Consider the following 17267-nt stretch of genomic DNA (forward strand, 5'->3'; position numbering starts at 1 on the left):
AGCTCAAAGTTTGTGGACCAGAAATGGATAGAAGAAGAATATTAATATAACTCTGTTGCACTCGACTATGTTCTTGCCTATTAGTTGAACTGTACTGTATTGTACTCTTCCCCTGCAATTCTCTGAAAAAAATGTCAATTTCAAGGTGACGCAACGCCTGGTTATACTGCGTTTCTGTCTAAATGTATAGTGTCTAGAGCCATGGCATCTAAATGATGGTAATAAGAGGTGGATTAATTCGGGTGGGACTGTGTAGGACCTCACTGAAGGCCCAGGCGCCAGGCCCACGGCACACTACTGGATGCAGATGACAGGCGAATGGCTCATAAACTGATGACAGATAATAAACGGATTTCCTCTACTGATGACGCCAAACATTACAAAGTGCCAGAGAGGTCAAGAGGTGAGCAGGCAAGGCAGGTGAGCAGAGCAGATGCTAGATAGAATATCCTGCTCAGAGGGAGGATACAAACAGAGGTGTACAAACAGAGATAATGCACCAACTAAGTGTGTGTGTGTGTGTGTGTGTGTGTGTGTGTGTGTGTGTGTGCACCTGCATGTATTCATTTATATTTGAAACGTGCACACTCCAAATCCAACATGCACCAAGCCACTACTCAAAAATGCTTTGTTGCCCTTTTCACAGTTAATATCAAACCATACCACAGCATGACCTTAAGGTGCTACTAATGTATAGTCCACAGAACACTCGCTAATCCTCCAACAGCAGAACACACTGCTGCACTACTACATATAAAGCCTCACAGTTCAGCCTTATGACTCCAGGTTCTGTATTCACAAAGCCTCTCAGGGTAAGCGTGCTGATCTAGGGTCAGTTTTGCCTTTTAGATTATAATTATATGAACAGAGGGGACCTGATCCTAGATTCAGCACTCCTATTATGAGACGCTTGGGAATACTGACCCGACCTTTGACATCTATTTCCCCTCTACCACTCAGACTGCCTGGTAAATCAGTGCAGATCCTTAATGAAATTACACCGTTCCCATTTTAATATTTGCCCAACAGCATTTAACCCCACTGTATTCCCTACATGTAGGATTATCCCAGAACATATCTCCATATCCCACTGAGGCATTTCCTACTCCCACACCTCCCAGTGACCATGAGATCAGATTGACATAATGGATGGCAAATACAAGCGTAGGAACACACACATTGACACACACACACTTAATCTTATACTGAACCACAAGGCATGTTAGTACAGTACATCATCTGTAAATGTGTGTTCAAAGTTTTCATATTGCATCGCAAACACACAGCGGAATGCACCACCAAAGTAGCAATGTCTTTGCAAATCATTATTGTGCAAGGGCAATCCAATCCAACATCCTAAATGTTGAAACACAGCCATTCTACAATCTATCATACACAGGTATTTATGCCAATACTGCAACCTACTAAAAAAGTGTGAGATAAAATGTGTAAAAACTAATCAAGAAAGAAGAGTCACCTGTGAGTGGTGGAGGTGGAGTGACTCCTGACCACCTCATCACTAAAGTCAAAGTGCACCCTGCCCCTGTGACAGATCGGTGACCTGGTGTACATCATCTCGCCTGCACCTCCTCCTCTCTCCTTCCTCCTCCGGATGGACATTTTGATTTCTCCTTTCTTTAATCAAGTTATCAAACACACTCGGAGCACACACACACACACCTCCTCTGATCTGATAGACACCACACTGACACTACGCTCTGCTCGCGCACACTGAGCACAATATCCCTGACCAGAGGCCAACAGTGTGATGGCACAGGATTGGCTTGGCTGAGGGTAGAGCTGGGCTGGACTACATGGAATGGATTGTCTCTCTCTGTCTTTTTCTGTTCCTGTAGTATGCGCAGTCATCTGACTCTTGGTTCCACTGTGTCTGTCTAAGGGGGGACATTACAAGATTATTGGTATCATGAACAAGACAGAGAGTGATTGAAAGAGAGAGCGAAAGAGAATAAGTGAGATGGAAGAATAAAGGACAGCACAGTCACCACAAGAGGGCAACCTTCGCCATGTAAAAATATTTTGGCTGCGAGGTTAAATGTCTGATATTGCTTATAGTGGACTTCAGGAAAACATCAAAACCATGGGTACCATGTGAAAACTCTGCCTGATGCCTAAGTTCGATGCCATGCTTCCACCAGTACTTTGACGCTATCAGTACAGTACTGATCACAAGCGCATGACGACGCTAGCTTGTGCGCCCATACGTGAATGTCTCGAAGAAGATGACTAGCAATCCTCTTAGTCGTCTTAAAGTGGAACTGACAGCGTTTTAACTACTTTGCAGATATGAAACAAACAGGCAATCATAATATCAGTGAAAAATATCAAATTCACAGTTTATGCTACAATACCAACTTTAAGATATTTTAAAAATGGGTTCTATTTGACTCAGAATTCCATGACGTAGAATAACGGCATTGTAGTCAGAATAAATGGTTGCAGTTCAATGCATGATTAATATAGCTAATTCACCAATACATTTCTTGGTAGTCCAACAAATATTGCTATCAAGTTGTAAATCCCAGCCGGCTTGATACATTGTTTGCTGCCTTCAGGCAGCCATTCATGATGCACTGTTTCAGTTTCAATATTTTCGACAAAAAGACGAATGTAACTACGGCTGGGAATGTCAATACAATCAAACTAGCAAGAGCAATGATCACAAGTCAGTCATAATGTGCCTAATAGGCTAGTGTATCTATTTATTTAGCAAGCAAAAAAACACAGAGCCTAACGTTAGCTAGCTAGCTAACTAGCTGCTGGGAGGATGTCATATCATTGGATGAGTGTGAGTGGCCAACATTTTCCCCCCATATTGTTTTTCGGTGGCTACAGCTAGAGATGCAGGTGTCATTTGGTTACCTAGCAAGAAATGTGAATCCCTTTGATAGCTAGCTATGCTAAACTTTAACGACTATTCACAGTTAGCATATCACTTAGATATCAATCAAATGTACAGTTGAAGTCGGAAGTTTACATACACCTTAGCCAAATACATTTAAACTCAGTTTTTCCACAATTCCTGACATTTAATCTGAGTAAAAATTCCCTGTCTTAGGTCAGTTAGGATCACCACTTTATTTTAAGAATGTGAAATGTCAGAATAATAGTAGAGAGAATTACTTATTTCAGCTTTTATTTCTTTCATCACATATGCTTGGGGTCATTGTCCATTTGGAAGACCCATTTGCGACCAAGCTTTAACTTCCTGATTGATGTCTTGAGATGTTGCTTCAATATATCCACATAATTTTCTTTCCTCATGATGCCATCTATTTTGTGAAGTGCACCAGTCCCTCCTGCAGCAAAGCACCCCACAACATGATGCCTATTTCCTCCAAACATAACAATGGTCATTATGGCCAAACAGTTCTATTTTTGTTTCATCAGACCAGAGGACATTTCTCCAAAAAGTATGATCTTTGTCCCCATGTGCAGAGGCAAACCGTAGTCTAGCTTTTTTATGCCGGTTTTGGAGCAGTGGCTCCTTGCTGAGCGGCCTTTCAGGTTATGTCAATATAGGACTCGTTTTACTGTGGATATAGATACTTTTGTACCTGTTTCCTCCAGCATCTTCACAAGGTCCTTTGCTGTTGTTCTGGGATTGATTTGCACTTTTCGCACCAAAGTACGTGCATCTCTAGGTTTTTCCAAGATGGCGTAGCAGTGCAGACGTTGTTTGTCATTCTCCCGTGTAAATTTTGTATTTTTCGTATTTTTTGTATATATTTCAACATATTTTCAATCTCTTTTTCCATTTTTAAATGAAATATACCTTCCGGCAACCCGCCTCACCAAATGTGATCCGGATCTGCTATTTTTAGACCTAGCCATCAGAAGCTAACCAGCTAATTAGCTACTAGCTAGTTAGTCATTGTTAGCCACTGCTAACGGCCTTTACCTTTAGCACAGACACCAGCCTGCCAGTCTGCACAGCGCGTTATCAACCCTGTGCATATCAGACTGTTTTTCCCTACCACAACACCGGATTCCTGCCGTAAGCCCTGGACCACTACTCCTGATCTTCACAGCTAGCTAGCTGCCACCAAGTGGCCCAGCCCCGAAGCTAGCCTTGAGCCAGGCCCATCTCCCGACCTGCTCAGTAGACCCTATGATCACTCGCTACACAGCTGATGCCTCCCGGACTCTTCACTAACACGACTAGAATCCACAACACCACCGGATTCTTGCCGTAAGCTCTGGACCTTTGCATCGGATCATCGCTGCTAGCTAGCTGCTACCGAGTGGCTATAGTGGCTAACGCCCATGTCCCAAAGCTAGCACCAGTTAGCTGCGAGCCAAGCGCATCTCCCGGCTAGCAAACAAAATTACTCCAGCTACAATACCTCATTTGCCAACTGGCCTGGACCCTTTGTCGACACGGAGCCCCGCTTTCCGTCACGACTGGTCTGCCGATGTAATTCCATCCGTTGTGCTCTCAACCGGCCTTTCCCGGGCATCGGAACAGACGCTTCTGCTAGCCCCGGCCTGCTAACTTTTTTTTTTTACGCTGTGTCTCCCGCTTGCTAGCATAGGAACGACTACCTAGCGGCTTCCCTGTTTCATCTATTGCTGTTCACTGGACCCTATGATCACTTGGCTACATAGCTGATGCCTGCTGGACTGTTTATTAATCACGGTACTCCATTTTGTTTATTTTGTTTATCTGTCAGCCCCAGCCTCGAACTCAGGCCCTGTGTGTAGTTAACTGACCCTCTCTGCTCATTCATCCACATTTTACCTGTTGTTGTCTTACCTGTTGATTGGGAGAGCTAGCTAAGACAACAACACCTGTGATTGCATTATGACTCGCTTTATGTCTCTCTCTAATGTCCATATGCCTTGAATACTGTTGTTTAGGATAGTTATCATTGTTTTAGTTCACTGCAGAGCCCCTAGTCCCACTCAACATGCCTCAGACACCTCTTTTGTCCCACCTCCCACACATGCAGTGACCTCACCCAGCATAACTAGTGCGTCCAGAGATGCAACCTCTCTTATCGTCACTCAATGCCTAGGTTTACCTCCACTGTACCACTACCATACATTATGCACTGAATCTATCCTACCAGGCCCAGAAATCTGCTCCTTTTATTCTCTGTCCCCAACGTACTAGACAACCAGTTTTGATAGCCTTTAGCTGTACCCTCATCCTACTCCTCCTATGTTCCTCGGGTGATGTGGAGGTTAACCCAGGCCCTGCGTCTCCCCAGGCGCTCTCATTTGTTGACTTCTGTAACCGTAAAAGCCTTGGTTTCATGCATTTTAACATCAGAAGCCTCCTCTCTAAGTTTGTTTTACTCACTGCTTTAGCACACTCCGCCAACCCTGATGTCCATGCTGTGTCTGAATCCTGGCTTAGGAAGGCCACCAAAAATTCTGAGATTTCCATCCCTAACTATAACATTTTCCGACAAGATAGAACTGCCAAAGGGGGCGGAGTTGCAATCTACTGCAGAGATAGTCTGCAAAGTTCTGTCATACTTTCCAGGTCTATGCCCACACAGTTCGAGCTTCTAATTTAAAAAATGAATCTCTCCAGAAATATGTCTCTCACTGTTGCCGCCTGTTATAGACCTCCTCAGCTCCCAGCTGTGCCCTGGACACCATATGTGAATTGATTGCCCCCCATCCATCTTCAGAGTTCGTTCTGTTAGGTGACCTAAACTGGGATATGCTTAACACCCCGGCAGTCCTACAATCTAAGCTAGATGCCCTCAATCTCACACAAATTATCAAGGAACCCACCAGGTACAACCCTAAATCCGTAAACATGGGCACCCTCATAGATATTATCCTGACCAACTTGCCCTCCAAATACACCTCTGCTGTTTTCAATCAGGATCTCAGCGATCATTGCCTGCATCGACTATGGGTCCGTGGTCAAACGACCACTCCTCATCACCGTCAAATGCTCCCTGAAACACTTCAGTGAGCAGGCCTTTCTAATCGAACTGGCCCGGGTATCCTGAAAGGATATCGGCCTCATTCCGTCAGTAGAGGATGCCTGATCATTCTTTAAAAGTAATTTCCTCACCATCTTAAATAAGCTTGCCCCTTTCAAAAAATGTAAAACTAAGAACAGATATAGCCCTTGGTTCACTCCAGACTTGACTGCCCTTGACCAGCACAAAAACATCCTGTGGCGCACTGCAGTAGCTTCGAATACTCCCCGCGATATGCAACTTTTCAGGGAAGTCAGGAACCAATACACGCAGTCAGTTAGGAAAGCAAAGGCTAGCTTTTTCAAACAGAAATTTGCATCTAACTCCAAAAAGTTTTGGGACACTGTAAAGTCCATGGAGAATAAGAGCACCTCCTCCCCGCTGCCCGCTGCACTGAGGCTAGGAAACACTGTCACCACCGATAAATCCACTATAATTGAGAATTTCATTAAGCATTTCTCTACGGCTGGCCATGCTTTCCTCCTGGCTACCCCAACCCCGACCAACAGCTCCGTACCCCCCACAGCTACTTGACCAAGCCTCCTCAGCCTTTCCTTCACCCAAATCCAGATAAGATGTTCTGAAAGAGCTGCCAAACCTGGACCCATACAAATCAGCTGGGCTAGACAATCTGAACCCTCTCTTTCTAAAATTATCCGCCGCCATTGTTGCAACCCCTATTACCAGTCTGTTCAACCTCTCTTTCGTATCGTCTGAGATCCCTAAAGATTGGAAAGCTGCCACAGTCATCCCCCTCTTCAAAGGGGGTGACACTCTAGACCCAAACTGTTACAGACCTATATCCATCCTGCCCTGCCTTTCTACAGTCTTCCAAAGCAAAGTTAACAAACAGATCACTGACCATTTCGAATCCCACCATACCTTCTCTGCTGTGCAATCCGGTTTCCGAGCTGGTCAAGGGTGCACCTCAGCCACGCTCAAGATACTACATTATATCATAACCGCCATCGATAAAACACAGTACTGTGCAGCCGTCTTCGTCGACCTGGCCAAGGCTTTCGACTCTGTCAGTCACCACATTCTTATCGGCAGACTCAACAGCCTTGGTTTCTCAAATTACTGCCTTGCCTGGTTCACCAACTACTTCTCAGATAGAGTTCAGTGTGTCAAATCGGAGGGCCTGTTGTCCGGACCTCTGGCAGTCTCTATGGGGGTACCACAGGGTTCAATTCTCGGGCTGACTCTTTTCTCTGTATATATCAACGATATCGCTCTTGCTGCTGGTGATTCCCTGATCCACCTCTACGCAGACGACACCATTCTGTATACATCTGGCCCTTCTTTGGACACTGTGTTAACAAACCTCCAAACGAGCTTCAATGCCATACAACACTCCTTCCGTGGCCTCCAACTGCTCTTAAACGCTAGTAAAACTAAATGCATGCTCTTCAACTGATCGCTGCCCGCACCCGCCCGCCCGACTAGAATCACTACTCTGGACGGTTCTGACTTAGAATATGTGGACAACTACAAATTCCTAGGTGTCTGGCTAGACTGTAAACTCTCCTTCCAGACTCACATTAAACATCTCCAATCCAAAATTAAATCTAGAATCGGCTTCCTATTTCGCAACAAAGCATCCTTCACTCACGCTGCGAAACATACCCTCGTCGTAAAACTGACTATCCTACCGATCTTCGCCTTCGGCGATGTCATTTACAAAATAGCCTCCAACTCTCTACTCAGCAAACTGGATGTAGTCTATCACGGTGCCATTTGTTTTGTCACCAAAGCCCCATATACCACCCACCACTGCGACCTGTATGCTCTCGTAGGCTGGTCCTCGCTACATATTCGTCGCCAGATCCACTGGCTAATGGTCATCTATAAGTCTTTGCTAGGTAAAGCTCCGCCTTATCTCAGCTCACTGGTCACCATAACAACACCCACCCGTAACACGCTTTCCAGCAGGTATATCTCACTGGTCATCCCCAAAGCCAACACCTCCTTTGGCCGCCTTTCCTTCCAGTTCTCTGCTGCCAATGACTGGAACGAATTCCACAAATCGCTGAAGTTGGAGACTTATATCTCCCTCACTAACTTTAAGCATCAGCTATCTGAGCAGCTTACCGATCGCTGCAGCTGTACAGAGCCCATCTGTAAATAGCCCATCCAATCTACCTACCCCATCCCAATATTGTTTTTATTGACTTTTTTGATCTTTTGCACACCAGTATTTCTACTTGCACATCATCATCTGCACATCTATCACTTCAGTGTTTAATTTGCTAAATTGTAATAACTTCGTTACTACGGCCTATTTATTGCCTTACCTCCTCATGCCATTTGCACACACTGTATATAGACAATTTATATTGTGTTATTGACTGTACATTTGTTTATTCAATGTGTAACTCTGTGTTGTTGTATGTGTCGCACTGCTTTGCTTTATCTTGGCCAGGTCGCAGTTGTAAATGAGAACTTGTTCTCAACTAGCCTACCTGGTTAAATGAAGGTGAAATAAAACGCGGCTCCTTCCTGAGCGGTATGAAGGCTGCGTTGTCCCATGGTGTTTATACTTGCGTACTATTGTTTGTACAGATGAACGTGGTACCTTCAGGCATTTGGAAATTGCTCCCAAGGATGAACGACTTGTGGATGTCTACAATTTTTTTTTCTGACGTCTTGGCTGATTTCTTTTGATTTTCCCATGATGTCAAGCAAAGAGGCACTGAGTTTGAAGGTAGGCCTTGAAATACATCCACAGGGACAACTCCAATTGACTCAAATGATGTCAATTAGCCTATCAGAAGCTTCTAAAGCCATGACATCATTTTCTGGAATTTTCCAAGCTGTTTACATACACTAAGTTGACTGTGCCTTTAAACTTCTGACTCCCTGGAATTGTGATACAATAAGTGAAATAATCTGTCTGTAAACAATTGTTTGAAAAAGTACTTGTCATGCACACAGTAGATGTCCTAACCGACTTGCCAAAACTATAGTTTGTTAACAAGAAATTTGTGGACTGGCTGAAAAACAAGTTAATGACTCCAACCTAAGTGTATGTAAACTTCCGACTTCAACTGTACTTGGCGTCGATCAAATGGGCAGGCAGGCAGACAAATTCCCATTCAGTTATCAAAACGTGGGTTGGGACAAGCATGCATTGGCAGGCAAGCTGCAGAAGGGCGAGCAGGCTACTATTCCCCATAGTTTATTAGTACAATTTTGACTGCCAACTAGAAGCTGAAAAAGTTTGAGAAGGTTTATCTACGGTTTCCTCATTAGATTTTAGCTCATCTTGTTCTGGCTAACATTAGTTGTTGATCTTTTTGTTGATGTTGTACATAGACAACTGAGGGAGAAATATCCTACCTCTTCCTGTTTGTTCGATCAATAGGACTGTAAAGTTCCCAAATGTAAGTGGTGTATTTTGTGGCTTTTGGCGAATGCTTTCTAATGATCTAAAGTCTCGCTGTTGCTACTGCCTGTTAACACACAGTCCAGTTCAAAGTGAATGGTGGCAGGCCCATGTGGAAAATGGCTTATTTGCATATAGGCCTACTGTAGCTCTGATTGGCTGTGGCGCACGGTTTGTGTAGAGTCCGGTCCTGGACAAGACTGACACTTTTTAATTCGGTTTTATTTACCGCAGTGTCTATCAAGTGTTCAAACGCTTTCCCACTCTATATTGCTATATCATTTTCACAATGCCTTACTATACTGTACGCCATGCAAAATCATTCTATAAAAGTATAAAAATGTGAAAATGACCATATCTGCCTGTGGCTATGGAACCCTGACCTGTTCACCGGACGTGCTACCTGTCCCAGACCTGCTGTTTTCAACTCTCTAGAGACCGCAGGAGCGGTAGAGATACTCTTAATGATCGGCTATGAAAAGCCAACTGACATTTACTCCTGAGGTGCTGACTTGCTGCACCCTCGACAACTGCTGTGATTATTATTATTTGACCATGCTGGTCATTTATGAACATTTGAACATCTTGGCCATGTTCTGTTATAATCTCCACCCGGCACAGCCAGAAGAGGACTGGCCACCCCTCATAGCCTGGTTCCTCTCTAGGTTTCTTCCTAGGTTTTGGCCTTTCATGGGAGTTTTTCCTAGCCACCGTGCTTCTACACCTGCATTGGTTGCTGTTTGGGGTTTTAGGCTGCGTTTCTGTACAGCACTTTGAGATATCAGCTGATCTAAAAAGGGCTATATAAATAAATTTGATTTGATCTAAGTGCTCGCTTTTCATAAAATGTATTAAAAAAAAAGAAAGAAAAAAGGCATCATATTCTTCCTGGAGGTGTATATGAACAGATTTTAATAAGATTTCATGTTGCTAAAATGCTCTGTTCCACATTAATTAATAGTGTCTGCTATACCAGTTTGGGGGCCACATCAGGCACACAAGCTGCTTTTTGTGGCCCCCATGATAACTGCAAAACTGACATTGACCCCAGGTAATTTGGGTTTAAAATTCTGGATTTAAACAAGTGAATGTATCCATTACTGTGTTAGAGCAGTGGGAAAGCAAAATGCCCTCAAGGGGGAAAGAGGCGATGACGTACTCTGCAGTGTCTGACCAGAGATGTGGAGTAGAGGGGAGTAGGGAGTAGGACAGGGTAGGAGACACTCAGTAAAGGGTCATGGGCCTTGAGCCAAACACAGCCAAAGGGATGGAATGATGACATGGAATGATGTTCAACTATTCTAAACCTTTGAATTCACTTTTAGAAACACCATATTTGCGCAATGCCGGCCGGTAGCCTATAGCCTAGTTTGTAAGTTAATTTAGCCTTGAAGACGCTCTTATAGTCCCATGCCCTAATCATAGTCAACACAAATATATTTTGTTATATCAATGGATTAAAATATTTGAAAATGATTTTCCCCAAAATGGAAAAAGTGCATACCTCGGCCGCTGTGTTAAAAAACAAATGGCTTTTTCTCAAATTCATTGACGATCAGATACTTTAGTTGTAACTGGCTCTGTTGCACTACATTTTACAGTTGATAGACAATGTTAGTACTGTTATACTAGCTAGCAAACAATGTAACAAAAATATAATTTCAGATTAGAAAAATATTCCAATAGGCTCTGCATTTCAGGAATCAGATTAGCAAGTACTGTACCTTTGGTGCACTGTTAAATTATATAGCCATTTAAACGATTTGCTCTTTTCACACCAAAGTACATTCATCTCTAGGAGATAGAACGCGTCTCCTGCCTGAGTGGTATGAAGGCTGCGTGGTCCCATGGTGTTTATACTTGCGTTTGGAAATTGCTCCCAAGAATGAACCAGACTTGTGGAGGTCTACAATTTTTTTTCTGAGGTCTTGGCTGATTTCTTTTGATTTTTCCATGATGTCAAGCAAATAGGCACTGAGTTTGAAGGTAGGCCTTGAAATACATCCACAGGTACACTTCCAATTGACTCAAATTATGTCAATTAGCCTATCAGAAGCTTCTAAAGCCATGACATCCTTTTCTGGAATTTTCCAAGCTGTTTAAAGGCACAGTCAACTTAGTGTATGTAAACTTCTGACCCACTGGAATTGTGATACAGTGAATGATAAGTGAAATAATCTGTCTGTAAACAATTGTTTGAAAAATTACTTGTGTCATGCACAAAGTAGATATCCTAACCGACTTGCCAAAACTATAGTTTGTTAACAAGAAATGTGTGGAGTGGTTGAAAAACGAGTTTTAATGACTCCAACCTAAGTGTATGTAAACTTCCGACTTCAACTGTGTATACAGGGTCAGTTCCAATACCATATTTACAATGTGCAGGAACACTGGAGTGATAGAGGTGCAGTGCATTCTGAAAGTACTCAGACCCCCTTGACTTTTTCCACATTTTGTTACGTTACAGCCTTATTATAAAATTGTTTAATATACATTTTTCCCCCTCATCAATCTACACACAACACCCCATAATGACAAAGGAAAAACATGTGTTTAGAAATGTTTGCAACATTATTTTTAAATTAAATATCACATTTACATAAGTATTCAGACCCTTTAAATACCAGTTCCTGGAAAATGTGAACTGAAACCATGACCTCAGAATCTGTGACCTAGCCTACAAATCATGTAGGTTTGCTTATTAACATGCTCTTCTTCTCACTTCACCGGGGGTGACATACTCTTGAAACAACAACACCCACAGAACTTTTTTCAGTTTTTAATTTCTTTCAAGAATGACGACAGACATGTTAATTAATAAGCAAACCTATATGATTTGTAGGCTAAGTCACAGATTCCGAGGTCATGGTTTCAGTTCACATTTTCCAGGAACTGCTATTTATTCCTCCTGGAGGCCTACTGTACTTGAATTACCCAATATGCATTTCAACAGTGCCATTTCACACAATTACTTATCAAGGCATAAGTTGCTTAAAGGCATAAGTTGCCTAAATGTTACAAAAGATGGGGGAGGGGGAAATCACACAACAGTGACCAGGGTCTAAGACATGAAGGTGGGGCAGAGGTGTGTCTACAGATACGTCGTATTCTCCATGCGCTGTAATTTACAAATTGATAAGAACTATTGATAAGAGCTAGATAAACAAGTCATCCGTTTGTAACTACACATAGTAATTGTTTTAGATGATTTCTCCTTATGATCCCTGGAGACGAATGTGACACCAGCAATATCCAAGCAAACTGAAAATCATATCAACATGACATGTATTGTGGAACCTTTTCCACAGTGAATAGCTGTGCCGTTATTCAGAATTTTTATTGTGTGCCCTCATAATTTGCACGGATGAAATTTGGATACCCTAGCTACAGGCTTCTGTAGGGCTGAACCTGCCGAGGTCATGTATGTGCTCATAATGTTTTAATTATATACCCGGGCTTTCCTCCGTTTTATTTTACAATTTGTATCGTGTTACATATTAGCTACTGTCGGGAGCCACCGTCAGCATTTACATTTAGAACTGTCACTTTCGTGTTAGTTTTCTTCCATTTGTAGCTTACATATTGCATAATTCCATTCCGTTGACCTTTCTTTCCTCTGTCACATCCTTGTGAATTGTTCCTGAGGGTCGCTAGCATTAGTGGATCATACTAAGCTAACGTTGCGCAATAGTTTGGGACATGTAGCCTATTTGAATCATTATGGGACTCGGACCACACGTAGCAGGTTAAACCTGGAGCCTGGTGCCCAGTTCACGACGACTGGACCGCTGTCATACAGTTCCATGATTAGTGTGGACGAGGGTTGATTTATAGGACTATTGTTCCACCCTTATTGAGCACTTATCCATCTCCAATATTTCATGGATTGAACTTAAATATGACAACTTTCAGGATGATTCAACCATATATTTATAAAGGCTCTTGTTAAGGCTCTCCAAACCAGTTTAATTTTTTTTAAATTTATGCCTACTTTCCTAATCCTAAAATTTGCCTAAATATTCTACAAGTTTAGAGTATTTTTTAAATCTATCAGTTTCAATGAAATGATGAAAATGCACATTTAGATGGCTTTCGTTCATTGAGCCCTATATTCTGAACCCGATGTATTCTAGCCTGTCGTCAAAATTCTAATTACAGGTACACCGTATTTAAAGTGATGCCTGAAGATACATGTACTCAAAACCCTATAGGAAAATATGTTGGCCATCAAGTGGGAGGGTTTTCAGAGGTTAAATTAGATGTATTCGGCACGCAAGGGAACCACGTCTGCAAAGCCCATTATGCACCTCCATAAGGTAGGTCTGAAAACCAACTACTGAGAAGTGCGTTGGAAAGGCGTACATTTCCTAAGTCAGAATCGGCCCCCTTGTGAGCAATATGTTTGGAACATCAAATCGCAATAAAATATCAATATCAAATTGCAACACATATAGAATTGTGGTACATATACAATCGAAATAGATATCGTAATGTGATAATGTTGTATTGTGACGTCCTTGGCAACTCGCTGTCCTAACGCACACACACACAGACATACACACACCAACACAGCTCCAGGGCCTTACCAGGTATGGGCCACAGTGAAGCGCCTGTAACGGCGCTTGGTCACCACTTGTTTACGAAACCGTCTCGGAGAGTTGTGGGGTGAAACTCTCGTCCTCTTGTCCGATTCGGTTGGCCCACACGAGTCTATATTCTGTTCCGACTCTGTTCGGTCCCCATGGGCCTCCATAGCTAGGACCTTGGTTTAGATCCGAGTCCAGTTCACTCAGTCCCTAAGAGTGGAGCTTCAAGCGTGAGTCTACAGCACAGTATCCGCCAGAGAGCTGGTGGACAGAGCAGGGTTCTTCCGACAGCTCTAGTTCGCAGACTTCTTTGGTGAGCTCTTCTTCTCACTTCAAGTGTTCGCCAGGGGTGACATACTCTGTGCCTTTCCCTATCTCTTTCTTTCCTTCAGTCTCGCGTTGTCTCTGGCACTCTCTACCTACCTGCTCTTTCTTTACTTCACTTAAACAAACAATCTCTAACCCACTGTCCCTCTTCCATACAGTTCCATCTCTCTCTCCATTCAGGGACCACTGTAAGCTCAGAAAGTGATAAGTGGGAGGTCCCTTTTAGGGTCCCTTTTAGGGTAATATTCTTGGGCGGGGGGGTGGCTATTGGTGATCACCTCGAATGGTGCTGATTGGCTTACCACAACTGTCTGTTGCTCTGTACAGTGACTGGAACTCAACAGTTAACCACAACCTCACTTCACAAAGCACATGAATTAAGTAGGCACCACAACTGGCTTTGGAGCACTTTGTCTCCACCCAGTGGTTATTGGATGAAAGTGCACTTTGCTGATACTGAATGTACAATATTGATTTGCTTCTCTGACTCCACAAACACATAATAACCTTCAGCATTGAGTAAGATGCATTCAGCAAAAATATTATCATGGTATGCTATGCTCTACAGATGCAGGAGAAGACAGGATGGGTTGACCTCAGGTAATATTGCACAGTTACTGTCCTCCAGGACTGCAGTGTCGGCTGGTTTCTGGCCAACCCTTGCCAAATTGATAAATCAAGTGGAGATACGAAAACCAGCAGGAGTGCTGCCTTAGAAGTACAGAGTTGCCAACCTCCCAAACGTTGAGCTATGACCTACGATATCTCACCTGTCTGGGTCGACATGGGTAATGTCGATGCGTGGTGGAGGTTGGAAGGGCAGGCTGGTGGGTCGGGCCATGGCATACTCCTCTGGCGTGCGGCCCAGATCCCTCTCCGCCTGTCGCCACGACAACGGGGGCAGCATTAGCGTGCCTGAGTGACGCCTGCGGCCCCGGCGAAGGTCCACCCCCGGGGTGCTGCCGAACAGGGGCACTCCCGGAGGCTCCTTGGTTTCCTGAAAGGCAAATGTTGAGAGATTGTTAGTGATTAGAAGTTTATGGCCAAGAGTAAGAGGCAGTGGAGACGTTGAGAGAATGTTGCTATAGCGCTTAGAGGCGCGGGTTTACAGAACGAAGGTTATATCTAAGACTAAAAGGCATGGGAAAGTTGACAGAATGTTGATATAACATTGAAAAAAATCATGGGTAAGACTCAGTGGACATGGATGGGATAACAAAAAGGCAAGAGATTTTTTTCTGCAGTTAGTGTCATTTCGTGCATATTATATTACATCAGCATGCACTGCTTCGAATAAACCCAAACTAGCCACTATGTCGACGCATTGCAGTGTACATTATTAATTCAAGGTAATACTTTGTCTATTTCAATGGATGTCAAATCCTAATATTTTGTCGGTTCCGTACACATAGCACTAGGGGGCACTCTAGGGCCTGCTGTGAGACTACAGTATTCTGAAAAGCCAAGATACGGATTAATCAGAAGCAAACCTAGAAAAGGAGCCAGACCAAGTCTTTTACAGATAACGTCTTCCAGCTGGTCACATTTTGGAGTACAGAGAGTACTGGATTTTAATGTTTCCCAGAAGTCTCCAATGTTTCCCACAAGATCATGTTTTCGTGGGGAAAATGTATTATGTCATATTATGTTGACCGATTTGACTACAACTCAACACACTAAAAGAAATCTGTGATATTTGATAAACACAACAACTAAATCCATTTGGTTGAGAAGAAAAGGGTTGTCTAATCAAAGGTAATTTCAAACGGAAACACTGATGTTTAATGCAGTGTACAAAACATTAAGGACACCTTCCTAATATTTGGATGTCCTTTGGGTGGTGGACCATTCTTGATACACACAGGAAACCGCTGCACCTGGCACCTAAAAGGCACTATAATATTTTGTCTTGCCCATTCACCCTCTGAATGGCACACATTCCATGTCTCAATTTTCTCAAGGCTTAAAAATCCTTATTTAAACCGTACCCTCCCCGTAATCTATTCGACACTGATTGAAGTGGATTTAACAAGTGACATCAATAAGGGATCATAGATTTCACCTGGATTCACACGGTCAGTCAGTCATGGAAAGAGCAGGTGTTCATAATGTTTTGTACACTCAGTGTGTATGTATGTGTGTGTCCAGAATTATTGAATCCCTTAATAAAGATGAGCCAAAAATTATTTGTAAAATGAATAATACAAATTCTAAGGTATGTTGTACACCATTTTCTGGGTTCATTATTATAGTATTCTATACTAATACAATTGCTCAGAGAAAGATTTTGTTTAACAAGTAATACAAAACATCTAAAGAGATATGGGTTAAAATGATTGGATTCCCTGTATTCAATAATCCAGCACCCTCAGCTTGCGAATTCGACAGACTTTTTTCTGAAATGTTTTAGGAGATTGGAGAACACACTGGGAGAGATTTTAGACCATTCCTCCATACAGAATCTTTCCAGATCCTTGATATCCTTCGTCTGCGCTTATAGACTGCCCTCAGAGACTGAGATGGCCATTGCAAAATTTAGATTTTGTGGTCAATTAACCATTTGTTTGTGGAATATATTCTGCTTGCCTTGCTGGAAGATCCATTTGTGGCCAATTTTCAGCCTCCTGGCAAAGGCAACCAGGATTTTGGCAAAAATGTTTTGATACTTGGATAAGTTCATGATGCAATTGACCTTAACAAGGGCCCCAGGACCAGTGGAAGCAAAATATCCCCATAACATCAAAGATCCACCACCATATTTTACAGTAGGGATTAGGTATTTTCTGCATATGCATTCATCTTTCGAAAAACAAAATTCACCATTGGTGTACATGGCCAAAAACCTCTACTTTCATGACAGCTGACCATAGCACCATCTGGAGTTTGCTAAACGGCATTGGCACATGGATTGGAACTGGTGCTATGGTCATATGACATGAAAATAGAGCTCTTTGGCCATGCACACCAGCAGTAGGTTTGGCCCCTCGAAAGAACAATGCATCA

At 42.9% G+C, this 17267-nt stretch overlaps 1 protein-coding gene across 1 annotated transcript in view; it reads right to left on the minus strand.

Moving 5' to 3' along the window:
• Positions 1-17267, minus strand: part of LOC139551127 (3',5'-cyclic-AMP phosphodiesterase 4B-like) — a 150734-nt gene that overhangs the window by 71948 nt on the left and 61519 nt on the right. Inside the window, exon 3 of the mRNA XM_071362531.1 lies at positions 15035-15261. Coding sequence (XP_071218632.1) covers positions 15035-15261 — 227 coding nt within the window. The remainder of the gene's footprint in view (positions 1-15034; positions 15262-17267) is intronic.

This window comes from Salvelinus alpinus, chromosome 23 (assembly GCF_045679555.1).
Source record: "Salvelinus alpinus chromosome 23, SLU_Salpinus.1, whole genome shotgun sequence".
NCBI classification, from domain to species: domain Eukaryota; kingdom Metazoa; phylum Chordata; class Actinopteri; order Salmoniformes; family Salmonidae; genus Salvelinus; species Salvelinus alpinus.